Raw genomic sequence first — 27446 nt, forward strand, 5'->3', positions numbered from 1 at the left:
TCTCCATGACATATATGCCTCTGGAGATCAAAGGTCCTCCACTTGATGTGGGCAGAACACCCCCCCCCCCAGTCAGCTTGCAAAGTGCCCCTTGGTGCCTGTACCCTTCAGGGAACAAATTCTGGCTGGAGGGCTGAGCCCCTCTGTGAGGGAGGGTTGAGGCTCTGTCTGCCTTCACTTCAATACACACGAACCAGGCTCTGACCCCTGTCCCTCCTGGCAGCCAGACCATCCTTTAGTCCTCTCCGCAGAGATAGGCAGGAGGGCATTGCTTATCCAGCAGTGCAGACCCACTCGGATAGGATCTTCTGCAAGACCCAAGATGAGAAGGGGGCTGACATAGGCTCTCAGGACCCACAGAAACCCTGGCTCCCAGCCTGTTTGGGGAGGCCCTCTTCTCTCTGTCCTCAAACCTTGAAAGGCAGAGCTCCAAATTCCTCTTCCAAATGAGCATCCTGTTAGGATTCAGGTGCCGGATTTTACCCTACTGCCTATTATCCCTTAAGTATTTTGCATTACCAAGTCTTCTGCCATCGAAGCTTTTCAAGGTGGCAATGTTAGGGTGATGGCAGAAGATTTTTTCCTTGCCTTTGTCAAGCTTCTCCCTCTAGGGCTTCAGGGCTTCACAGAGGGCGCAAAGGACATGTTCAACAAACACTTGTTGAATATAACTGATCTGAATCTTGCCTTTCCCTTTCTCCTTTTATGCCTTTCGCAGATAGTTCTTTCTTCCTGATCCCTCCCAGCTTTCTGTCAAGTTCCAGCTCCTCTAGGAAACATTCCCTGATTCCTCCTGCTGTCCTCTGGTTTGATCAGGCATGGCCTAGGAAGTCCTCCCATGCTCCCAGGTGAGTTGTATGTGTGTTACTTCAAGTGCAGGTGGGTCTGGGAGGAGATTAAGTTCAAGAAACACTAGTCTGATGAACCCAGGAAGGCATATACCAAAGTAACAGCCATTAAGACGCAAAGAAAAGCTTAGGAGCTTATGAAAGTGCCCAGCAAAGCCCAGGCCAGCCCAGGCCTCAAACTCTTCCCTGGAGTGGGGGTAGGGGATGAAAATGATGTGTTCGTTGGCCCTCCCAATCCCAGGCCACAGGAACGTTCCTGCAATCAGAATTCTCTAATGGTGAAATCATTGTTCCTGCCATCAGAATTCTCAAATGGCAAAATTCCTGCAATCAGAATTCTAAAATGGCGAAATCACTTGTCCAGAGTCAAAGATGCTCCACTGAGGCTGTTTCGCTTAGAAATATTTGGGAGCCTGCTGTGCTGGAACAGGGTCTCACTGGTGACTGCTACCACTTCAAGGCTGGGGTGCTGAGGGCCGCACAGCTGTACAGAGCAAAAACACTACTGACAATGAAGGCAGGGAACGTCAACATGGTAAGCATGGTCACAGAGTAAAAGCAGGGGACCGGGGGGTGGGGCGGGGGGTGCTGAGAAAATGTGGCAGAACTTGGGGTGCCATCCTAAGAGGGAAAAAGGGCTGGGAATGCTGGCACCTGGGGTGAGTCACCCTCGCAGTACCTCCCTCCCCTTGGCACTCCCTAGCTCATACCAGTGGCTGTGCTGGAATGACGCCCCTGCAGGTGCCTCAGCATTCTGAACTGTGCTCCTTCCCTGCCTTCAGATGCTTTCTGCCCTGTAATGGCTGGTGCCTTGCTAGATGGTGTCATCCCCTCATCTGAACTCCTGGCCCGTCAGCCCCTTTGGGACAGGAGTGTTGTCCAGTCCAGCCTCCCTTGGCCTCAGGCTCCTGTTGTCCTCCTCACCATCAGCATCAACACCATCCAAGTGTTCACCTGTATCAGGCACTGTGCTACTCATTTCAGGTAATTAGGTTTGTTGACGCTTCATAGCAACCCCAGGTGGTAGATATTTATAACCCCCATGCTATGATCAGCAGACCGAGGCTCAGAGAGAAGTGGTGACTTTCCCAATATCCCACAGCCCAAATTAGAACCTGGTTGCATCTGATTCCAAAGCCCAGCCTCCAAACATCACACCAACCTCCTGCAATTCTTAACTCTTGATTCTTGGAGTTTGGGGATGAGAAGTTCAAAGGCCAGGGAAGGGGTGGTGAATGGAGAGAGAGGAATTAAAATTCATTGAGAATCTACAGTGCACAAAGTAGCTTAGACTTATTCTATTCCTGTTTATAATTCTTTTTGAGACAGGATCTCCCTTTGTCTCCCAGGCTGGAGTGCAGTGGCATGAACATGGCTCACTACAGCCTCAACCTCCTGAGCTCAAGCGATCTTCCCACCCCAGCCTCCCAAGTAGCTGGGACTACAGGTGCATGCCACCATGCCTGGCTACTTTTTGCATTTTTTGTAGAGACAGGGTTTTGCCGTGTTGCCCAGGCTTGTCTCGAACTCCTGAGTGCAAGTGATCTGCCTGCCTTGGCCTCCCAAAGTGCTGGAATTACAGGTATGAACCACAGTACCCAGCTATTCCTGTTAATAATTCCATGAGTGAAGAATTCTCATAGTATCCCAATTTTACAGATAAGGAGGCTCAAGGAAGCCAGAGGTCCAGGGGTGAGGTGAATTCTGAGTGTCACATGGCTTTCCTGTGACAGCAATTTTCTTCCAACCCAAGTCTCTCAGAAGTCAAAGCCAGTATCCTGTCCACTGTACCATGCCACCCGCTGGGTCAACCACCAAAAACAGGTTTCTGGACTTTTCCCATGCCCTCCAGCCCTGGATCAGAGTCCTGGCTCTCGGAGGGCTCTTGTAGCCTCTTGGATGGTAAGCCGCTTGGATGTGGTGGACACAGTCCAGGGGGATGTCCTCGTGAGGGGCTGCAGAACCCAGCCTTGCTCCTGCCCCAGCTCTGCCAGAACAGAGGATGAGGATGGTGTCATGACTGGCCTCCATCATCACAACCCATGTTATCAGGTGGTCCCTAGGCAGGTGGGCTGGCTTCAGGGGAAGGGGCTGCCTGTTCAACAGGGCTCCTCCTCAGGTCGCTAAATTGGTGAAGTGTGCGGGTCTCGAGCCCACTTCCCAGGTTTTCTCTCAGCACAGCCCAGTCATGCAGGAGCATGCAGGAGAGGCCTCCCTCGGGGGTCCCGCCATGCAGCGCGGATGGCTGGATGGAAACGGATCATGAGGTTGAGAGGGGCCTCTATGTCACCGGGCCTGAGGGCTCACCTACCTGGAGAGACTCCCCACTCTGGAGGCCTTACCTTAAAGAGGGACATTCACACTGAAGCAAACTTGAAAAGAGAGAACATGTACACAAAGAGAAGTTTACTTGGCCAGCATTTCCCTCATTGCCTCTGGCTTTCACTGAGGACAACTAGGTTTCTGGGGAGGCAAATCTCTCCCTCCTATGCTGGCTTCCCCCCATTCCAGTGCTGAAGCCCTGGGAGCCAGAGTCTCAGAGCTGAATGCTTTTGAGGGGAAGGAATGGGTACACAGCGGAGAAGCCAGGAGTGAGCAGAACATCCCCAAGATCTGCAAGGTCAGATGATGCCCTTCAACCACACCAAACACATCGCTCTGCCCCTCCAGTCCCCAAAGAAGGCAAGCCCATCAGTAACACAAAAGCGAAATGTGCTACTGTTATTGGCAATTAGACAATGCCATCATCTTGGGATGAAATCCCCAGTGGGACAGACCAGTGAATTGTAGGGTTGGAGATTTTCTCCAGCATCGAAGGCTTTGGCTCCAGCCTTGCTGGCTTTCCTGTCTCCCCAACCCCTCAGTGCTGGAGTATTTGCCACCAAACAGCCCCCTACTGTGTGTCCTTGCTCTGAAGCAAGCCACCCCCGGAAAATTGACTTGAGTACATGATGGTGCAAAGTCTTTGGTTTGGTGTTGATGGCACATCGCTTGCACAAACTCAGTTTATTATGTGGGTGGACAGAGGGTGAACAAGAGGAATACAAAAGGGAAAGTGGAGGAGGGAGAGTACGTAAGAGAGCTGAGAGAACGAAAGACAGGAAAGTCTCCACGCTGAAGCAGAGGCCACTGAAAACTGCACTGGGTGGGGGTTAGTACAAAGGGATGTTGGCCTGTAGTCAGGAAACCCAGTTGGACTAGTGACAGCTGGTGAGTCAGGGCAGGGGTTAGACAAGGGAGGCTTAGGAGCCGGGGGAGCAGAAATCTCAGCTTAGCAGACATCTCAAGAAGGCAAAAGCCTGGGGGGAATAGAAGCCAATTGAGGTATGTGATGGAACCTGACCAGAGGCCAAATTCCAGCTATGAATCTGGACAATCTCCTTGGTGATAGCTTCAGAGGGGCGAGGCTTCCTGTGCAGGAATGGAAGTCAGGCCTGAAAGCTGTTGTGCTGTTGCATCCTCGGCCTCTGTGATGGTGACCCAGGGGCCCCCAGCCTCTAGCGGGCCAGCCTGGGCAGAGTACAGCCTTGTTGTGCCTGGCAGGTTCTTCCATGAAGGGGCTCTGTCCTTGTAGTGAGAGTGGAGAGGGTCAGGAGCTCTGCAAAAATATGCCACTGCATCCTGGCTCTTGTAAGTGACATGACCTCTCCCAGCCTCACCTCCAGCACCAACCACCTGACAAACCAGGTCCTCCTTGTATCAGACAGGCAGGGCACCCCCCCCCCCACCCAGGTCACCCAGATTCAGTATGGCCAGCTGAGGAGTGGGGTAATTCAGGTTTCTGGAGACTGGTATCATTCTAGTATGATGCCAAAAGGGCATGGCTTGGAAGCAAGTGGAGGTAACCCACGACAGAGGAAACCTGGAGCTCCCTCAGGGGCTTCAGGCACTTGACTGAGTCACCTTGGAGGTATTCAGTTTTACCAGATTAGGGCACTTGTACAGCTGCCTTCCTTGCTTGTTTAAACACACGCCCAATGTCTCCTTGAGGCCACCATCAAATTGCAAGGCTGATGGTGTTTGCTCACAGACTTGATCCTTTCCCTTCTCACAGTGTCTTGCCTTTGACCTGGAGTCTGTCAAAGACCCAGGACCAACAACTGCACATTGTCCCTGGCTGCTTGTGATCCGGTAACTTGGAGGGTTTTTCCCAATGTCGGGATCTAAACCAGTTTTCCCTCTTCCCTCTGTCAAAGCCCTTTCTTTCCCAGCTCTGCTAGGAAGGCATCTCACATGTCCTCAAGTTATTTGATACCTTAAGCCCAAGGAAATCCTGTCTTGTGATGGCAATCTGCCCCCTGAATAGAAGCCACCTCACCACAACCTCTGTGGGGTGCGCCTCAGCTTCCCTGTGTCTCTCAGTGGCCTCTGTGGGGTGTGCCTCAGCTTCCCTGTGTCTCTCAGTGGCCTCTGTGGGGTGCGCCTCAGCTTCCCTGTGTCTCTCAGTGGCCTCTGTGGGGTGCGCCTCAGCTTCCCTGTGTCTCAGTGGCCTCTGTGGGGTGCGCCTCAGCTTCCCTGTGTCTCTCAGTGGCCTCTGTGGGGTGCACCTCACCTTTCCCGTGGCCTCTGTGGGGTACACCTCAGCTTCCCTGTGTCTCTCAGTGGCCTCTGTGGGGTGTGCCTCAGCTTCCCCGTGTCTCTCAGTGGCCTCTGTGGGGTGTGCCTCAGCTTCCCCGTGTCTCTCAGTGGCCTCTGTGGGGTGTGCCTCAGCTTCCCCGTGTCTCTCAGTGGCCTCTGTGGGGTGCGACTCAGCTTCCCTGTGTCTCTTAGTGGCCTCTGTGGGGTGCACCTCAGCTTCCCTGTGTCTCTCAGTGGCCTCTGTGGGGTGCACCTCAGCTTCCCTGTGTGTCTCAGTGGCCTCTGTGGGGTGCACCTCACCTTTCCTGTGGCCTCTGTGGGGTACACCTCAGCTTCCCTGTGTCTCTCAGTGGCCTCTGTGGGGGTATACCTCAGCTTCCCCGTGTCTCTCAGTGGCCTCTGTGGGGTGCACCTCAGCTTTCCTGTGTCTCTCAGTGGCCTCTGTGGGGTGTGCCTCAGCTTCCCTGTGTCTCTTAGTGGCCTCTGTGGGGTGCGCCTCAGCTTCCCTGTGTCTCTCAGTGGCCTCTGTGGGGTGCACCTCACCTTTCCCGTGGCCTCTGTGGGGTACACCTCAGCTTCCCTGTGTCTCTCAGTGGCCTCTGTGGGGTGTGCCTCAGCTTCCCCGTGTCTCTCAGTGGCCTCTGTGGGGTGTGCCTCAGCTTCCCCGTGTCTCTCAGTGGCCTCTGTGGGGTGTGCCTCAGCTTCCCCGTGTCTCTCAGTGGCCTCTGTGGGGTGTGCCTCAGCTTCCCCGTGTCTCTCAGTGGCCTCTGTGGGGTGTGCCTCAGCTTCCCCGTGTCTCTCAGTGGCCTCTGTGGGGTGTGCCTCAGCTTCCCTGTGTCTCTCAGTGGTCTCTGTGGGGTGCACCTCAGCTTCCCTGTGTCTCTCAGTGGCCTCTGTGGGGTGCACCTCACCTTTCCTGTGGCCTCTGTGGGGTGCACCTCAGCTTCCCCATGACTCTCAGTGGCCTCTATGGGGATGCACCTCAGCTTCCCTGTGTCTATCAGTGGTCTCTGTGGGGTGCACCTCAGCTTCCCTGTGTCTCTCAGTGGCCTCTGTGGGGTGCACCTCACCTTTCCTGTGGCCTCTGTGGGGTGCACCTCAGCTTCCCCATGACTCTCAGTGGCCTCTGTGGGGTGCGCCTCAGCTTCCGCATGTCTCTCAGTGGCCTCTGTGGGGTGCGCCTCAGCTTCCCCATGTCTCTCAGTGGCCTCTGTGGGGTGCACCTCACCTTTCCCGTGGCCTCTGTGGGGTACACCTCAGCTTCCCCATGTCTCTCAGTGGCCTCTGTGGGGTGTGCCTCAGCTTCCCCGTGTCTCTCAGTGGCCTCTGTGGGGTGCGCCTCAGCTTCCCCGTGTCTCTCAGTGGCCTCTATGGGGTGCACCTCAGCTTCCCTGTGTCTCTCAGTGGCCTCTGTGGGGTGCACCTCACCTTTCCCGTGGCCTCTGTGGGGTGCACCTCAGCTTCCCCGTGTCTCTCAGTGGCCTCTGTGGGGTGCGCCTCAGCTTCCCCATGTCTCTCAGTGGCCTCTGTGGTGTGCACCTCACCTTTCCCGTGGCCTCTGTGGGGTACACCTCAGCTTCCCCATGTCTCTCAGTGGCCTCTGTGGGGTGTGCCTCAGCTTCCCCGTGTCTCTCAGTGGCCTCTGTGGGGTGTGCCTCAGCTTCCCCGTGTCTCTCAGTGGCCTCTGTGGGGTGTGCCTCAGCTTCCCTGTGTCTCTTAGTGGCCTCTGTGGGGTGTGCCTCAGCTTCCCTGTGTGTCTCAGTGACCTCTGTGGGGATGAAGCTCAGCTTCCCCGTGGCTCTCAGTGGCCTCTATGGGGATACACCTCAGCTTCCCCGTGTCTCTCAGTGGCCTCTGTGGGGATGAAGCTCTGCTTCCCCGTGGCTCTCAGTGGCCTCTGTGGGGTGCACCTCAGCTTCCCCATGGCTCTCAGTGGCCTCTATGGGGATGCACCTCAGCTTCCCTGTGTCTCTCAGTGCCCTCTGTGGGGTGTCCCTCCACTTCCCCGTGGCTCTCCAGTGGCCTCTGTGGGTGGCCATCTGTTTTGCCTGTGGTAAGGCTGACTCTGCTTATGCAGCACAGAGTTGTCCTCACTGCTGGTACCTGAGCTAGGCAGGCACCCACATCCCCGGGGTCAACCCTGAGTTGGCTACAGGGGCGCGATGGTGTATGAAAACCTCAAGTGAGTTTTCCCATTAGTCTTTTGAGGCTTTCTGAGATGACAAATGCAGTATGTGCATTACTGCCATGGGCTTTAATCCTTGGCCTTTAATCCTATTTAAAATTTATTTCTGCTTTTTCTACACAAGCCCACAGATGACTCGGGCTGGTGCCATTGACATTTTTCAGAAAAGAGCTTTTGATTTAGGGACAGATTTGGGTCACTTTTCCAACCTGCTAACTAGATGTGGACCACTCTCGTTTATTTTTTTCCCCAATTTTGGTATTTCTCCTGAGAGAAATCTCTAGTGCCAAGGTTGTAAATGTCAGACATTTAAATAACTTGAAGAAGTCTTTAAAGACCTGCAGCTGAGAACTCTCTAAGGATCAACATTACTCAGCTCAAAGTGTGGCCAGAAACACCTCTTACACAACGTCAGCTTTCCGTTTTAGCCTTCCTTTTTCCAGATGTTCTAATTCTCTCCTCCCAACTGAATTCAAACCTACCTAATCAATACCCTCTCCCCTGACCCCGCCCCCCTCCACAGCACTGAGCATCGAGGTTAACTCTGAAGGTCTGGGGAGGCAGGGAGAGTGGGAACATGCACAGGAGATCATTTCAAGGCAATGATGAAGTCAGTCTTTAAGAAGTCTGACTGAGGCAGTTTTGAAATTGGTGGGAGCTCCTGGACAGCCCCATCCTTTCTCTTTGCCATCCTCTCAGGGGGTGATAAGGACCCTGAAAGCTTCCTTGACCCTCCAGGCAAAAGAAAGCAAACAGGGTTTTTCTGGCTCTTTAGTCCCAAGGGGGAGCTCCCAAGAGGCCCAAGGACAGAAAGCACAGGTCCCTTTTGCTCTAGACATCCAGGCAGAGGTGGACTCCTGCCTGACCCCTGACCCAGGGATATATTTCCTCCTGCTGGCTCCCAGGCCTCCTCATACCCCTGCCCACAGGAACACCTTCACTTCTGGCCAGGGAGAGCTTTAAGGGGCTCCCTGCCTGTCTGAGGCAAGGCAATGCCTGCGTGTTAGTGGAGTAAGTCACGTGCCTGCCTCCCTCCCGGTTTGTCCTTCCCTCCCTTCCTTTCTGTCTAGGTCTTTCCCCATCCCTCAGACCCACACCTGTTCACCTCACCCCTGTTCTTCATACCCTTCCTGCCATGTGATGCTCAAAGAGGGATGCCTCTCAGAAGGCCTGCACTTTCATTGGCTCAAACTCTCAAACTAAAAGTTGGGAGTCCCAGTGAGGGATTCCTGTGACGGGAAGGGCTTTGGCAGTGTTCTGGAATCTGCTATACCTCAGGGAGAGACGATTCTTCATGAATCCACACTCTAAAACCTCCTTTGTGCCTTTTATGATTAAGGTTCTTCCCTACTTCCTTCCCACCCCGTGACCTCTCAATAAAAACCCCCTGGCTTCCTCTGCCACACCCCAGACCCTCTCTCTCCTCACACCCCTTGCTGATGGTTCCCCCTGGGCTTCACTTGTCCTCCCCACTCTTCCCCAAGCAGGAAGGGGCTGCTCCTCCGTCTCTGCCAGTACAGCTGGGGCCTGGTGCTCCATAAGCCTGGTTTAATGTGGTTTTGCTGAGACCTGGAGACTCGAGTTTAAGTCATCTTGTAGCCCTGCACTGATAATCCCCTCAGCTTCAGTCTCATCCTGTGTTTCTGTTAGTTGGGCCTCGATTCTTCACTTAGCACTACTTCTAATTTTTCTTTGGGTTGATTAACTTATATTAAATAGAAGTTAAAATTCACCCTACCATCTGAGCCTTTAGTTTCTCCTCCTCCTTTTTTAGGCCTCTGGGGTCCTACTTCCCCTATTTTGCCAGGGGCACAGTTAATCCTTTCCTTAAAGGTGACTGGCAGAGGCCCTCAGCCCCCAGCAATGGGGCAGGCTGGCATGTGCAGGGAGCCCTGTGGCAGCAGGGGACAGTTAGCCCAGGGAGCTTAGAGTCTAAGCCCTCCTGGCTTGGAATGGTGGGCCTGGAGCTGTGGTGGAGATGGGTTGAAGAGGAAGTGATATTTACAAAGAAAGAAGGTGAACCTAAATCTGGGCTGTCCCAAGCTTGTGCTATCCAGTGAAAACATGAAAACCAAAGGAGGAAGCGAATGAGGAGTGGTGACGGGACCAAGCATCCGGGGATGTTCAACCCCACGTGCTCGAGTCTGGCTGAGGCCTGGACCACACCCGTCCACTGACACTATCCCCCACCCCCACTCCCACTCCCACCGTGGAAGATTTCTGAGAATCACAACATTGTCAATAACGGCTCCCCAGAAAATCTCCTTGAATAGAATGGAATTCCTCTCTGATGGTTCACAAGGCACAGGAAGGTCTTTTCTGCACTTGGAGAAGGGGAGCGGGAGCTCATCTGACAGTATGCTGGGTGACTGAGGGCTGACTGCCTGATGGCAAGTCCTCCCTGCCTGGGACCCCAGTTCCACAGCCCCACAGCACTGGGGCTCCTGCGTAATAAACTCTTACATTGCACACCCCCTTCACCTCCCAGCAAGCCTGCCAGCCGGCTACCTCAATTTTCAGTCTGAATGATTGATTGCTTCAATGGGCTACAACACAACAGAATTAAGATAACACACACTGTAACTTTAAGGACTGCAACATGACCCTCGCCCCATTCCAGCAGAAGGCCACTGCCAGGACATGGTCTTTATTTTGTGAGTCGAGCCCAGACTGAAAGCTCTGAGCTTCAACTGCCCTGTGTTACATGCCCCCTCCAACTGGCATCACAGCAGGCCTGAGAATCTGGAAGGCAGAAGGGAGAGTGCGGCAGAGAAGGGAGAGGGTATCTCACAGAAATGCACTTTTATGCAGTGGGCCTCCCAGAAGCTCCCCCCAGCACCATCCTTCCTGCTGCCAGTCAGTGAATCCCAGCTTCATGCTCTGTGCTAGTTCCACGGAATGACCACGGCTATTATTTAGTTAATATTTTCCTTTAAACTGACCCATTTAGAAAACAAACCCAGTTCTTCATAAAGAAACCTTATGTCTCTACCATACATGGAAAATTAGTATCATTTGTCATTTTCAATCAAAATAAATAAATTGAATCTCTGTAAAGACAAAAGGTGTTCTGTGGCCCACGTAAATCATCATCTTGGGTGCTGCTGTAGTAGGTTACATGTTTTCAATAGTAAACACTTGGGGCCTAAAGACATTGTCTTAGGGAGAGCCTCAGCCACGTCTGGTCTTTGTCATTTTTACTGTAATACGCATCCCCTGACCACTCTTCCTGGGTGCACGCAGCCTGTCCTGCAAGTACCTAGGCCCGACCCATGGTGCTGAACGTGCACGGGGACCAACTTACAATGCGTGGTTTGAAGGGTGGCTTGATCTTCTTCTGCTCCAGGAGCACCCAGTCAATCTCTTTGAAGAATGGGTGCTGCTTGATGGCGTCCTCGCCGTTCTGCGATGCCACACAGCCCAGGCGCTTGTGGGGATTCTTCGTCATGAACTGCAAGGATGAGGACAGAGTCGGAATTAGTGACAAAGGCCTGGCCAGCACAGGCTATAAGGGACAGATGGAGGTCAGCCAAGGCAGCATCTTCAGCATCGCCTCCCAAGTCTGTTCTTTGCACTTTCAAGGGCCACATCTGTTGGGTTTTCTTTAACTCTTACATAGAATTGACTATGTCCCAGTCACCATTCTAGACATAGTACATGTATCAACTCATTTCATCCTAATGCCCTACGAGGTACTATCATTGTCTCTATATTATAAACGAGGCACTAGAAGCACACAGAGGTCAGCTAATTTGGCCAAAGTCACCCAGCTAGTAAGGAACCAAGCTGGGATTATGCACTCTCTTACTGACTCTCTGATCCCCCTCAGATTCTCAGGTCTTCTCATCAGGGAGACTGAGGTCTGATAAACTCATTTACATGGAGAGGTCAACAGTCCTTTTTGAGATAAGGAATAAGGACCAGGTAAATGATCAAATGTACTAATACCTCCTCCAGCTCCTTTCCTATTCCTGGACCCAGCCCCTCTCCACTGTTTTTATGTTTGAATTTGCAATCTTGACACAAAATGCCCATGAAGGTCAAAAGATAAAAAACAAGAAAAAGAAAGGCTTATTCCTTTTCAATGCTTGTAGGTGAAAATCACATTGATGTGTTTTATATTTTCTGGGTGGTGTCTGGTGATCCCTACACACCCAGGTGAACTTGTTATTCCTATTAAATGAGTCGGTCCTGAGGGTAAACATTAATTTAATTGAGCACACGTATACCAATAAAACCTTGGGGAAAAAAAGTGCCAGTAGGTGGAAATATTTCTGATAGCTACCCGAAATAATGGCATGTATGTATTGTATGTGCATGTGTGTTAGTGACAAAATGTCACATTTCATAGTGTGAAGGCTGAATATGTATCTAAACAGAGGAACTTGAGAGAATAAACTATAATCCAAAGGAATACATCTTTGGTAGAATTTCAGGCTTCATCAGCAAGGGAGAGAGCCTCTAACTATTTCTTGCCTGATGCCCTTGGAACCAAAGCACCTGGCCTCGAGTTCAATGCGATTGGAGGGGGCAGCCCCAGATAAAGAGTGAAAGGGGTGGAGAGTAGGTGTGAGTCAGGAATGGTACCAGTGCACCTCATCCTTCTCATCTACAAGTCAGCAAGGTGACCCCCACTTTAACACCTTGGATGGCCCCCACCATGAAGTCCATACTCCTTAGTTTGGCACACAGGAGCTCCTCAGCCTGAACCCTGTCTACCTTGCTGTCCTTTTGCATTCTTTCTTCCCTCTGGTTGAATGTCCCTCTCCAGTCCCTAGGCCTCCTCTAGGAACTACTCAAAATGCTACCTCCTCTGTGAAGCCTCCCCACATTCCCTCCTCTGTTGATATCTTAGACCCCATGCTTCTGGTTTATTTAAATTATAATTTGTCTAAGCATCTCTTCCCCTTGGTGAGCTCTATGATTTAGGAATCTGTCTTATCTGCCCCAAACCTGGCTCAGTGCCTGGTTCCCACTGTACACTCAGCAAATTGTGATGATGGAGTGAGGGGCTAAAGGCTGGGCCTCAGGGCACAGTACTGAGGGAGGGAGACTGTGGCACAGCCACTTATTGTTGCACAGGTTGTGCACTGCATACTTCTATGATACAAATGGCCTTCTCTAAAGTTCTGCATCACCTTCACATAGGCAGTAGCCCTCGGAGACACAGCTCAGTGGCTAGAGTCATGGAAATCCTGGCCTGGCCCTGCAGTCAAGTGACAGTGTGAGGAAATGAAGTGTTTTGAGGCCAAGGGTGTAGTAGATTCCTCACTTCCTCAGCTCCTCCCGTCCTCCCTTTTCTGGGAGGGGAAGTATCAGGGTCAGGGATACACATAGAGGTTTGGGCATCTTAGGAAGCTGCCCCTGAGCCAGAGGCTCTTCTCAGTTGGAAGATGCTCTTCTCATGAACGTCTCACCCTCACGAACTGGTTAACCGGTTAGGCACGACTTCTAACTTCTGGATCTCTGTAGGTTAAGGTTTCTCAGCCTTCATGCTATTAACATTTTTGACTGGATACTTCTTTGCAGGGTGGGTGGGGGGAGCTGTCCTATGCATTGCAGGCAGTTTAGCAGCCTCCATGGCCTCTACCTACTACATGCCAGCAGCACCAAAAATACCTCCAGACATTACTGAATGTCTAAGGGAACAGGACAAAATTGCCCCTAGTTAAAGGCCACTGCTCTAAGGCCTCCAAAATAAAAGGGCTCAGCTGGTATGCTGGCAGGGGACTCACAGGGAGGTGTGATGGGCTGGTGTTGGGGCCTGGGATGGTGGCCATCTCTGCTGGGCATGGTGTTCTGGTGGACTTGGGTGCGGCTGAGGTTTTCCTTTAGTTACTCAGCTGACTTGGGAAGAGATGGGGCTCCGGGAATCAGGAGGCAAAAGCTCCCATGTCCACCCCAAGTTAATTACCCAAGAGAGTCCTCTGCAGTGATTCAGAGTTGCAGCTCCAAAGTGTAAGTAGAGGCAGAACCAATGAAGATATGCCTGTTGCAAGATCTCATTGAGTGGAAAAAGCAAGATACACCATTGACAGGAAAATGAGATACGTGTACAGCATTCCTACCATTGTATAACACAGAAAAAGAAATAAGAAGTTATATTTGTATTTGCTTGTATATACCTAAAGAAATTCCAGAAGGATATATAAAAGCCTCAAAACATAAGTAGAGAGTGTGTGGGAAGTGGGCAGATGGAAGCAAAGATGAGACAGAGACCTTTCACTGTATCTGATTTTGTGCTTTGTGTTTTTTAAAAAAATAGCATGTGATCAAACCAGCAAGCAAATAATGAAATATTTAAGGCCTAAATATATAAACTGAACAAAACAGAATTTGAAAAGTTGGACAATCGAGTCCCCCTAAGCAAGGCTCCTTCCCACTGGGTGACGTGCCCTTCCTAAAGTGCTTTCCTGTAGGAAGGTCAGAATGGAAGAGGTTGGGAGCCATTTTTGGATACAGACAGTCTCGCTGAATGCCTTGCCTAGCAGGTGCCCTGTACTCATCGGTGAAAATCCCTTCTCTCCTTCCTTTGCACACACATGAGTCTCCGTTCTGTACCAAGTGCTGTGGTGAGTGATGAGACACGGTCCCTGCCCTCACGGGGCATGTAGAAGAGTAAAGGAGGCTGAGAAGAAACACGTAATTGCCAGAGAATCAATTAGCTGAGACTGTGATGAACTCCCCGAGAGAAGCACAGCAGGCTCTGACAGTGTGATGGGCAAGGAACTTGGCAAAGCATTCCCTGAGAGGCAACACCTAGGCTGAGACCTGAAGGAGGAATGGACCTAGGCAAAAAGGGCACAGGGGAGAGTGGTCCAATATGGCCAGAGCCCAGCAGATGACGGGGAACGGCTGAGGGGGAGGCGGGGCCTGATGCAGAACCCTGGAGGCTATGTGGAAGAGAAGGTCTTTATCTAATCACAATGTGATGGGTTTTAAGTAGGGGATGAGGCACGAAATGGCTAGATTTGCATTCTTAAGAGATCACTCTGATGGACGTACAGAGATGAGAAGGAGACAAGAAGGGCCGCCGCCCGTTAGGAGGTCCTGCAGTTCACCAAGGGAGAGGCGGTGGTGGCTCCAATGGGGATAGTGGGGAGAAGGATGGAGAAAGGTAACTCAAATGGAAAAGGTTAGCAGGGGGAACGGACTTGATGACTAGCTGTGATGGGGAGAGAGGGATTGTACCCCATTTCTGGTCTGTTTAGAAAGGAAGACAGGGTGCCATTTACTGAACCAAGGAATTTGAGAGTGAGCAGATTTGAGGGGGACCATCCAGAGCTGTTTGGGAGTGTACTGAATGTGAGGGACCCCTGGCCAGCTGAAGGGAGAAAGTGAATAGGGAACTGTAAACAGGCCTGGAGGCTGGAAGATGGGTCTGGCTGGGGATACCCCTCCCTGAGTGCAGGGTGGGAAGTGGGAGACTGCTGTGCAGGGGAGAGCACAGGGTACCCAGAGGACCCGGGGCCCAGGCCTGAGGAACAAGAGAGGCGGTGACCAGAATCCATTCATGAAGGAGCCGAACAGGGGCCCGCGAGTGACACCAGCAAGGAGCTGAGAAGAGCTCCTTGAAGGGGTCCATCAAAGATTCACCCAAGAGGCACCCAGGTCAAAGTTTTCCTTGGCTCTCAGTTGAACTAGTTGTAATCATTTAATTGAACTAGTTATAATCATTTAATGTTTCGAGATTTTTACATAAAAATCTGGATTTCGTGCTTCTCTTGGAAAGCAAGATCTGGTGAGGTGAAGTCCTCGTTGCTGCTGGGGGATCATGAGGGGTCTCCGTTTACCCTGCCCCACCCAGTCCTGTTCACCTTCCACAGCTCCTGCTGGCCTCTTGCAGGCATTTAACTTTGAAATATGTGATAAAATGCAAAGAACAGAGAGCTAAGAGCTGTTTCTGTTTTCTACCAAACAGTTACATAGCTCCTACAATGTGCTTGGCACTGTTCTCAGCCCTTGGGACGCGTCTGAGAAATAAGCTGGAAAACGTTCCTGCCTTCACGAAGCTCAGTCTTGTGGAAGGAAATAGACAATAAACATAATACATAATAAATATAGTGGGTTAGAAAGTGGAAACTGCTATCAGGTATCAACTGAGCAGGATAAAGGTGGATAGGGAAGGGGACAAGGTTTAGTTTTTTGTAAAAAAAAAAAAAAGCCTCACTGAGAAAATGCTACTGAGTCAACCTATGAAAACGTTGGCACTCAGAGGGCAGCAGGAGAAAGGGGTAGCAAAGGAGATGGAGAAGCAGCCGCCCAATGCCAGAGGAGACCCAGTCCCAGAGGGCGAGGACAAGGAGGACTTTAACACGGAGGGGCTTGGCTGAGCCAGTGAATGTGGCTGGGAGGCTCCAAGGCAGGGGTCCTGAAAGCTTCAAAGAGCCACAGGGCGCCGAGGAGAAATGCGGTGGCTGGGGGGGGGGGGGGGGGGGGGGTGGGGGGGGGAGGGCCGTGAGGACATCAAGGCAGAGAAGTGCAACAGAAGTAATTTCCACGAGTAGCAAGAACCATGCTTGGAGTGAGAGGCCCAGCCCAGAACACACATTGAATTTGGAAAGTTGGATAAACTAGTATCCCTAAATAAGACTAGTACCCCCCGAGGCCTCCTCACTGGCTTGGGGCAAGGGCGGAGGACTTTGGAGGCTGGCAGGAGAGGCATCCTCCAGACCACACTCTCCCCAGCAGCCAGAGCTACCTTCTAGGTGTACCAGCCAGGTCCCTCCCCTGTCTGGTCCTCTGAGGGTTAGCCCTGCACTGGGAATCAAATGGAAGCTCTCGTGGCATAAGAAGCCCTGCATACCCAGGCCGGGCGTGGAGGCTCACGCCTGTAATCCCAGCACTTTGGGAGGCTGAGGCGGGCGGATCACGAGGTCAGGAGATGGAGACCATCCTGGCTAACACGGTGAAACCCTGCCTCTACTAAAAATACAAAAATTAGCCAGGCATGGTGGTGTGTGCCTGTAGTCCCAGCTACTCGGGAGGCTGAGGCAGCAGAAATCGCTTGAACCCGTGAGGGGGAAGTTGCAGTGAGCAGAGATCGTGCTGCTGCACTCCAGCCTGGGTGACAGAGTGAGACTTGGTCTCAAAAAAAAAAAAAAAGAAGAAGAAGAAGAAGAAGAGGAAGAGGAAGAGGAGGAAGAGGAGGACGACGACGAAGAAGAAGCCCTGCATACTCAGACACCGCCATCCCGTCACCCTCCTCGTGCCCACTCTCCCTGAGCTCCTTTTGGGTTGTCCACCCTGGCAGATGTTTTCTAGTCCAAGGCCTGTGCACTTGCTGTTCCTTCTGAACAGACGCCCTTTCCCCCAGTAGCCACCTGACTGAAACCTCGCCTTAGTGTCCCCTCATGGGACAGGCGTTTCCAGACCCAAGAGCACCCCATGCAGCCTGTTACTCCTCATTTCCTGAGCCTCTGCATGTGTCTTTTTGCACTTGTTACCATTTAGTACAATATACAGTCATTTGTCTGTTCATGTATTCACTAGTCTGTAAGCAGGGACTGTGTTCTTTGTATCACCAGCGCCTGGCATAGTGCCTGCCAATAAATATTTATAGAATAAATGAATAAATAGTCATTACTAGATGCTCAATAAATATTTGTTTAATAAATGAATGCATGAATGAACATACTCTATTTGCCTCCTTCACTTCTCTTATCCCAATTGCGGCTACCTATTGGTATATTTTTAATTTATTAAAAATAATAAATAATTCCACAGGATTGGAAACTTCACAAGGCAGAGACCAGGTCTCACCAATACTTATTCAGCATCTAGCACCATGCCTGGCAGGTTGGAAGTGCTCAATAGATAGTAGTTCATTGAATGAATGAATGAAAGAGAGAGGGAGGAGAGTAAGGGCAGAGGGGAGAGAAGGAATGAGGTGAGGGAAAGAGGAAAGGAAGGAGGAAAAAAAAAACTACAGAAAAGGGTAACATGTTCTGATGTGGAATTTTCTAAAACATGGTACATGCACCCTCAGATACCTACAAAATGGTTTTAGATCTTTCAAAAATTTGTATACAATAATTTACATTAGGTAGGGCGTAGTGGCTCACACCTGTAATCCCAGCACTTTGGGAAGCCGAGGTGGGTGGATCATGAGGTCAGGAGTTCGGAACCAGCCTGGCCAACATGGCGAAACCCCATCTCTACTAAAAATACAAAAATTAGCTGGGCATGGTGGTGGGTGCCTGTAATCCTAGCTACTCGGGAGGCTGAGGCAGGAGAATCTCTTGAACCCGAGAGGCAGAGGTTGCAGTGAGCCGAGATCACACCACTGCACTCCAGCCTGGGTAACAAAGCAACACTCCATCTTGAAAAAAAATTACATTAATTCATTATGGCAAGTGATACTGATTTTCTACCTATGATAATGGTATAAAATTTCTTTGTAAAATACAGGCTGGGCACAGTGGCTCATGTCTGTAATCCCAGCACTTTGGGAGGCTGAGGTGGGCGGATCACCTGAGGTCAGGAGTTCAAGGCCAGCCTGGCCAACATGGTGAAATCTTGTCACTACTAAAAATACAAAAATTAGCCAGGCATGATGGCGGGTGCCTGTAATCCCAGCTACTCAGGAGGCTGAGGCAGGAGAATCACTTGAACCCGGGAGGAGGAGGTTGCAGTGAGCCAAGATAGCACCATTGCACTCCAGCCTGGCCATTGCAGTGAGACTCTGTCTAAAAAAAAAAAAAAAATTTCTTTGTAAAATACATATAATCAGGTAAATATTGGAAGTTGATTAAAAGAACAAGAAAAGCAAGTAATAGTGCAGAAGACACTTGAAGATGGCAAATTTTGTGACTATGATGTGCAAACAACTGAATTTTGGGGCATTCAGATGAGTGGAAGAAGCCAAGTCTAGAAGTCATGGTCCCTGGGCTGTCACCCTCATCCTGTCTTAGCTCAGAGGGTGACCCTGGGCAGACTGCTTGCTTAACTTCCCTGTACCTCAGCTTTCACGGATTTCAAAAGGGGACAGCTAACATCACTTGCTTGACACAGTACAAGCATTGTTACATCGTAGAGATGGCTGTGCTGAGAAAGCATAAGGGGTTTTCCCATGTGAGGGATGATTCCTAGGGAAGGGTCAGTCTCTGTATTATGTATCTAAATCCAGCAGGACTGCATGAATTTCCAGTGTACCAGATCTTTTCTGATTGGCTCTTGAGCCACAGTGATGCTGTCATGGACACAGGTGGGCGGTGCCCACCCTCCCTCCCCTCCTCTCTGTTCTCATCACAGGTCCCTGATGAAGACAGGCCACAGGTAAGGAAGATATGGAAGTGGCAGACATGATGTCAGCACAGTTGAGTTGCTTCTGTTCCCTCTGAAATGCTGGAGGACACAGATGTACACAGTGCCTCATCTCAGGAAGCACAGACATGCGCTCCTTTTCCCACCAGAAGAGCAAGTCATCTCAGGCCCCATTCTCTTGGCAGCAGTCCTCTGCACTGTGCCTGAACTCCCAGTGGCAACTGCCCTTAATCCTTCCCATTCCATGGTGATGAGCAGAGGTGGGAGGGAGAAAGCTGGACAGAGAAAGGGAGAAGGGAGTGTGTGTGTGTGTGTGTGTGTGTGTGTGTGTGTGTGTAGGGGGAGGAGCCCAGGAGAGCACAGCCATGGGTGAGGGGCAGTGACTCACAGCTTTCAAGATGCTGACAGCCTCCTTGCTGAGCCAGACTGGGTACAGCACATCGTCATGGAGGATGGACTCAAATAGGTCGTCTTCATTGTCGGCCTCAAAGGGAGGCTGTCCAGCCATCATCTCGTACATCAGCACCCCCAGGGCCCACCAGTCCACGGAGGGGCCGTACTCCAACTCCTGCAGGATCTGTTCAGGAAACCAGCAATGTCAGGCACCATCAAAGGCTCCCACCCCAGTGACACCTGTGCTACGAACGCCCATGGGAAAGACTTCAATTCCAACTTGCTCCTCCCTACAGTTGAGTCCTAGTCCTAGAAGTTCTAAATCAGCAAATTCAGTGACAGTTGAGTTTGGAGGCACTATGCTGGGGGCCAGCTATCATCTTTCCAAAGTCAACATCGACAGTCTGTCTTCCAGTGGGAACAAATTCCTATTTCTTTGAGCACCAGATAAAGTTCCTGACTGGCATGAGGGCCACATTTTAAAAAACTGCATATTTTGACACTAAAATCAGGGTCAGGGGAGCACGATGCAGACTGAGAGAACAAGCTGTAAGTGACTCAGAGTGCAGCGAGGTCAGGTCTCCCATCTCACACAGTCCAGGGCACAGCTCACTGCCTGAGTGGAAAGGTGAGCAGAGGTCTTCTTTAAATGGTGCAACACTCAATTTACCTGAGCCCTGTGCTCCTGGAGAGGAAACTGCAATGAATAAGTCTCCCCCACCCTGTAATGGTCTACCTATAAAGGACCACTATACTCTTGCATATTCTAAGAAAAAACCCCTCTCTATTGTTCATCATGATTCCCATAAGATCCACTGAAGAATCCCCCACTTTGCCTGCCTCTACAAAACCCTAGGCCCCCTTCCTTTGGGGCCACCTTCACTAATGAACCCCCTATTGCAATAGCCAGAATCGAACCATCTCCTTGATTGTCTGGTGCATTTTGTCTTTGACAATGGTCACTTGTCTTATCTATGCTGTCTCTCTTTTTCCTCTAGCCAAATATGTAGAGTCAATCACTTAGATTAAATGCATGTATGACATGATGCTACTGAATACAAGACATCTTTTCTGGCTGGGCGCAGTGGCTCACACCTGTAATCCTAGCACTTTGGGAGGCTGAGGTGGGAGGATCACTTGAGTCCAGGACTTCGAGACCAGCCTGGGCAACATGGTAAGACCCTGTCTCTTAAAAAAAATTAGCTGGGCATGGTGGTACGTGTCTGTAGTCTCACCTTCTCAGAAGGCTGAGGTGGAAAAATCACTTGAGCCTGGGAGGTTGAGGCTGTAGTGAGTCATAATCATGTGACTGCACTTCAACCTGGGTAACAGAGTGAGACCCTATCTCAAAAAAAAAAAAAAAGGATCTTTTCTGATTGGCTATTCTATTTGATCTGTGCTCCATACACATATGTCATAAATACATGATACACACAGATGCACATATAAATATGTAGCATGTCAATGACATATATAAATACATATATAAAAATACATATATATATACATACATATATATATATATATGGAGATGACATCCAATAGAAAAGACTAGAATTTTTAATATCACCTTTCAGCTGTATAGAGCTTTGTATTTTACAGTATGCCTTTAAAATATAACATATATAAATAAAATAAATATGTAGCAGGTCAATGATGTGTTTGGCCCAGAGGAAAAATAAATGCTGAGCTGTCCACTCTACAAGGAAGAGATCATGAGGTGACATTCCGATTCCACAATTATTTTCTCTTCTTATTAGAGTGGGATTAGGCATGGCTCTGCCCAGAAACAGGAGGGTGGATGAGATGACCTATCCAGGTCCATAATTCTATAAAGAATTTTAAAAAGGGAAGGAGAAACAAGGTTGGAGTGCATATCCTGCAAGGGGGAACACTTTGAGGACCCTGAAAAAAAAAGGCAAAGTTCATGCCTAGTCATTCCAGCCCATGGGACACCTTGGGCAGATAATATCTCAGGCTGGGGACAAGGCTCCAATTTAGTTCTCAGATTTCATGGTGGCCAGGGAAGAGGAGGCTGAATTCAAGTACCTGGACTTTCTGTGGTCTACTCAAAATACCCTTCTAGAGGTTACAAATTGCTTAGGATGAATTAGAAAGATTTGGATAGAAGAAGCATTTAGAAACAGTTAAAACACTCACAGTTTAGAATCTTCTGAATTTGGAATGAAAAGGAATTTGAGAAAATGCAGCCAACTCTACATTACTTGGGGCTGGTAATCTGTTTAGCTAATACCTTTGGTCTAAGCCCAGTGGTTAGTGTTCCTTGAGCTGTAAGGTCAAAGCTATGGGCTCCACTGTCCTGAAGAGCCAGTGATTCTGCTATGCTCCAAAGCCAATGCCAACTCCTCCCTCAACCTCAAAAGACACAGCGCCCAACTTAAGACCCCTGCCTGTTCCTATGAGTTGCAGGCACTTTCTCACTTTCCACATACCACTGCGTCGTTAGTTATTTTTTCATGGCCAACGGTCTCACCAGTCCAACTATAAGGTACCAGAGGGTAGGAGCTGTAACATGCTACTGAGCCCACTGCCGTGGCCAGCCTGTTCTATCATCCAGGAGACAGTCAACATCTTGTGACTGGCTAGCATGCATGGCCACTGTGTGTATCTACTGGGCATGCTCCCTTCTCTTCTAGCCTCAGGGCACACTGGGTGCTACAGTGGCCGCCCTCCAGCTTCTCGGAAGGAGGCAGCTGGGTTCTGTGCCTTCAGGGGGTGGGGAGAAGGTGGCTTGTGTGTGCTGAGACTGGATGGTGCTGTGGAAACCACAGAGCCGCCCTGCCACCCCGCTCCAGGCCCCTTCCACAGCCTTCTCATTTTGGGTGGCATCTTTTGTAAGATTCCTTTTAGGCTTGGCTCTAATTATCTGCTTCCTAATTAACTGTCGGCAGTGGATCTGGGCAGAAGGGCAAGGCTTCCATGTCACGGGAAGTCACCTGGAGCCAACCCCTCAAGTGCGTCAGAGCTCGGGAGAAGGGAGAAGGGAGAAGGCATTGGCCCTGACGATGCTATTACCAAAGGCTGGTGGCCACTTCCTGGGAAGCAGGGGCTGGGAGTGGGAAAGCAGAGGGGGTGCCATGGGGCATATCATGTGGCAGGAAGATAAGCCTTGGGGCAGACCTCATGCCTCCAAAGCTGTCTCTGGTTTTGAGGTTAGCTCAGCACCTTACCACCTCTCCCATTTGAATAGAGGCTTCTGCTTTCTCAAGCATTTCCACGCTCTAATCTCATTAGATTCTCAAAGCAGCTTGATGAGGTAGGTAGGGCAGGAGTTATGGCTCCCATCTGAAAGATGAGAAACCTGAGACTCAAAAACATTTTGTGACTTCATCAAGTCATCAAATGCTCATGTGTACATTTGTGGTCAAATCTGGACTCAAGACTCAATTCTCAGGATTGCGTTTCCTATCCCATCACACAACCCAACAATGATGATAACCATGAAGCCACCATTTAGCCAGCACTCCCTGTGGGCTGGGCACTGGGCTAATGCTTTAGAGGCATAATCTCATTTAATCTTCCCAGTAGCCCTCGATGAAGGCAGAAATACCTTTATCAGCTGTAATTTGCCTACAGCAAGACCAGGGATTGTCATTGCCAGTGCAGAGATGTTTCTGCACGGTGGGCACAAAGGCCAGAGCAGGAAGGAAGAGTGTCTGTGCTTCATTGTGAACAGAGATCAGAGTTGTTCATTGTGAGTCTCACCAATGGACTGCTTTTCCTGAAAGCTGAGTGGCTATTTTGTTCATTATAAAGTGAATGTTCTGTCTTGGGTTGGGTCCTTAACTATAACATGGGCTGTCAACTGTTAGACTCTGGCATCAACTTACAGAGGAACTGGAACTGAGTATTCTGACAATGAAGAATGAACGATGGCATCAACTTACAGAGGAACTGGAAGTAAGTATTCTGACAATGAAGAATGAACGAAGAACACGAGAAAAGCAGTTCCCTGTTGAAAGCTCTCGCTTTCATTTATTGCTCCTTGAAGGCTGAATTCCTAGTGTTCTTGCTAAGGAAATACATTTGCAGAAAGACTGAAATCCCTACTCTTTAGATCTCTTAGAAGATAAAGGTTCTAAAGGGAAACTACCTATTACTCATCACCTTCACTTCGAGATGTTCCTCAGGCCTCCCCTGTCTTGTGTGGTCTGTGAAGCCTCCTGACCATCAGTCCCTCACTCCCTGCCTTCTGATCTGCACAGCTGTGGCCTTCCTTCTTCCTGGGATGGATCTGACTAGGACTCTCCTCCACTGAAACCCTGAGTGGGTCCACAGATCCTACAGGATCAAAGCCACATTCCTTGGGTCTTTATCCCAATCTCATTCATTACTATGAGCACCAGGAAACCCTATGATCTAGCTACACTTTTTAACTGTCCTGGAAAAGACCAAGATGTTTTTGTCCCTTGGCCTTTGCTCATGTTGGAATGTCATAAGTTGTCATTTTTTAACAAACCTTCCTAAGATCCTGATTTGTGTGCCGGATCCTGGCAGTACCCAGATTAGAAACACAGACCCTGCCCTCAAAGGATCCAGGGCCCAGGGACACTGAACCTCCTTTCCTGTCCTGCCCCCGTTCCAATCCTGTTGTTTTCAGGAATACCCTCCCCATCCCTTCCGTCAAAGGAAATCCTCATTCTTTACAACTCAATTCATCCACCAGGTGCTCCAAGAAGCCTTTCCTGATCCCTGAGGATACCATCTTCTTTTATGTGCCTATTTATTCTGCTTAATTAGTTGTTTACTTATCTATCACTCCCTTTAGACCAAAAGCTTCTTTAGAATAGGGACAAGTGTCTCAGTCAGTTCTTTATCTCCACATTGCTTTGTGCCTAGCACGTGCTCAAACAATGCCCACTGAAAGAAATGAGCTCTGAATGTGCTAATACCTATCCGCCATGGGCGATGTTTAGTGGGGATTGGTACTTCTTTCCTATCTTACCTGTCTCAGAACCATGAAGATCATTTTGATTGTCTATGACAGGCCATGTCTTAAATCTGAATCACATCACACTAGTTATCTCTCAGTTTGGGCAGGAATAAGGCAAACAAACACTTCATGCCGAGCAAAACATCCCAAACAACTTTCAGGAAAGGCAACCTATTAGAGTGTTTCACAGTGAACATCTCTGATATCTGTATATAATGAGGCACAGTCACTCTCCTCTTCCTGCTCCATCCTGTGTACTCACAGCGTAGAACTGCCACTATGCGGGAAATAGCAAACAGTTCCTAGTTTTACTGTCAGCAAATTGTAGCTGATAAAGTGAAGTGCTCCCATGATCAATGATGCTCCTTTATTCTGATTTTATTTTTTACTTTTTCTTTTTTATTGAGACAGGGTCTTGCTCTGTCACCCAGGCTGGAGTGCAATGGTGCAATTATGGCTCACTATAGCCTCAACCTTCTGGGCTCAATTGATTCTTTCACCTCAGCCTCCCAAGTAGCTGGGACTACAGGTTTGCACCACTATGCCTAGCTAATTTTTGTATTTTTTATATAGACAGGGTTTCACCATGTTGCCCAGGCTGGTCTTGAACTCCTGGGCTCAAGCGATCTGCCTGCCTTGGCCTTCCAAAGTGTGGGATTACAGATGTGAGTCACTGTGCCCACCCTGTTCTGATTTTAAAGACATGAAAACAATAATAAAAGTCAACACGTTTTTCCTGGTCCTAGATTTATTGGTGGTTCTGGACTAGGATGGGAAAGAGATGTTCAGTGAGAACTTGCCCGGGTTTGGGAAATAGCCTGTTACTCTCATTTCACTCATCATCTCCCCAACACTAGGACTTCTTGACAGACATCAATCAGCAAACTTTTTTCCTTTCCTTTTCTCCCTCCTTCCTAGAATCCATCCTGGATTTCCAGAGCCTTCCCCCAGTACCACTAGATGACCCCAGTGCATGGGTTTGGAACCCTGCCTCGGTCCTGGCACCAGGAGGAGGTGAACCTTTGCACACAGGTCTTACCTCAGGAGCTATGTAGTCAGGAGTCCCACAGAACGTGGTGGTCGTCACACCATTCAGAATCCCTTCCTTGCACATCCCGAAGTCAGCCAGCTTGCAGTGACCTTCTGCATCCAGAAGGATGTTGTCCAGTTTCAAATCCCTGCAAGATAGGCCAGGACCATAATGTCAATACGTCACTCACCCCAATATAGTCTTCTTGAGTTGGAGGTATGTGCCTATCTTAGGGAAATCTCCAGAAAAAAAGTCCTGAAAGAAGCTTGTGTTTCTTGAAACCCATCTCAGTCCAGGGGCTCTCTCTCATGTTAGTCAGCCACTAACGGCACCTCCACTTTCTTCAGCAAGAGGGAGGAACTTCTGTAACCCCAGGAATATATCAAGACTGCTGTGGTTTAATAGAGCTAAGTCAGTAGGTATATATAGAAGCCCGGCTATGCACCCACATTCATATTAATCAGATCCTGCTATGAAAAAAGAAGCATCTACCCCTGTCCCTCATGAACTAACCATGGGGATCAGCTGGGGGTCCCAGCATGACACATAGGGACATCAACGAAACAGATAAAACCACCTAAGAGTCAGGCGCTACTTTATAGAACACTATGAGAGCTAATGTGCGTCAGAGCGGGAGACCACAAACAGCTAGTGCAGGCAGTGAGGGCTTCCAGGAAACAGCGCCCCTCAAGAGAAACTTGGCTAGAAGATAAGGGTTCGATACACTGTGAGGAGAGAAGATGGGAGAGAGGAGAAGGCCAATATAGCTGATGCAAAAGGTAGTGAGGAGGCCAGAGAATTGGGCCCTAGTGAATGGTGAAGCAAGACAGGAATGTTTTGCTCAAAGAGCCTGGAATGCTAGGAAAAAGAATTTGAAATGCATGCTAACAGCAATAAGCATCCTGCCTGCATGAGCACAATGCATTTGTAAGATCACTTTCCTAGGGGCAAGCAGGCTGGGTGGGGGAAAGGTCTGGAGGCAGCAAGGAAGGCACATTGCTTATAATCACCTGGACCCACAGAGCCCACGTGGTTCTGTGCAGCAAGCAAGAGCCATAGGGGCATGCCAGTCTCAAACAGTGCAGCTCCCTTGGGGCCTGTTTTACACTTTGGGGTTCTGGGTAAGAATTCCTTGCCACCATGCCTGGAACCCACAGCCCTGACGCGGTAGAAGAACCCAGACTGGGTGGTGGTATCCACCCTGGGCTCCCCGCAACAGCCATGCTGGGATGGAGGGTGAAGGGTCTTGCAAAGAAGGCCCATTTGTCTGCACACAGAAAGCAGGAGGGGTCTGCTGGCGTCAAGACGTGAACTCCGGCCATCGCCAGGGATCCAGGCCTGAGTGCAAAGGTGGGGCAGGAAGCACTTTAGGACCTGCCTGCATTGTACCCATGACCCCGTTTCCGCTTACAGCTGGGACTTCTTGAGAAAAAAGAGCATATAAAATATGCTGCTCTAAGCAAATGCTCATGAACTACAGAAAGAACAGTGAGCCCAACCAAGCTGAGCCCCTGGGACCAGGGTTCTCCCACCCCCACCCTGGTCACTGTGTGTGGTCAAGGCCCAGCTCTGGCTGTGGGTGATGGAGCAGTGAGACAAACACTGGGCCAGGACCCAGGGCCTGAGTTTGTAGCACTGGTTGTAGCCTTGTCCTGGTAAAGTCACCTTGCTGGTCTGTGACCTTATCTGGTGAATCAGAATGACACGCTCCTGCTTGTAGGCTTATTTTTGAAGGACTAATGAGATGTGCGTGAAAGTAGAAGGTCTTTAACATTGTCACACTCACTTTCTTCATGAAGGAACCAAGTTCAAGGGAACTGGGTGAACTAACTGCCCACTTGCAAATGTCTGAGTCCTTGAGAAGCTGACAGCTGGGGCCCCACTAAGTCACATGCCCCTCTATCCCTATTTTGTAGTATCCAGTGCTGCCAACCCCCATGACACACACGATCAGCACAATGGTGATACTAATTGGAAAAGGAACAACAATGATGCTTCTTTATGTGTGGGAAGCACCTCCCAGTTCATGATCCACGCTCAGCACTGTGAATTCCATTAAACAGTTCCATTGCATAGCTCTGTGAGTTAGGAGGAGCACACGTGGCAACTACCCTTACAGAAATACGTCAATGGAAGCTGGAAGAAGGTAGGTGATTACAGGTGGTGAAGGCTTGGTGGATCTGCTCTGCAAGC

General features: G+C 49.9%; 1 protein-coding gene across 4 annotated transcripts in view; it reads right to left on the bottom strand.

Annotated features, from left to right (window-relative positions):
- Nucleotides 1–27446, bottom strand: part of PRKCE (protein kinase C epsilon) — a 536579-nt gene that overhangs the window by 18785 nt on the left and 490348 nt on the right. For 3 of the 4 annotated variants that reach the window (XM_055108017.2, XM_003822657.6, XM_063594977.1), the window contains 3 exons: nucleotides 25263–25401; nucleotides 19265–19453; nucleotides 10916–11062 (listed from right to left, as the gene is read on the bottom strand). In XM_055108017.2, the coding sequence (XP_054963992.1) occupies nucleotides 10916–11062; nucleotides 19265–19453; nucleotides 25263–25401 (475 nt within the window). Of the gene's footprint in view, nucleotides 1–3190; nucleotides 3221–10915; nucleotides 11063–19264; nucleotides 19454–25262; nucleotides 25402–27446 lie in introns of those variants that run through there. The other variant, XM_034953058.3, reaches the window with a different exon arrangement.

Source organism: Pan paniscus, chromosome 12, assembly GCF_029289425.2.
Source record: "Pan paniscus chromosome 12, NHGRI_mPanPan1-v2.0_pri, whole genome shotgun sequence".
Classification (NCBI taxonomy): domain Eukaryota; kingdom Metazoa; phylum Chordata; class Mammalia; order Primates; family Hominidae; genus Pan; species Pan paniscus.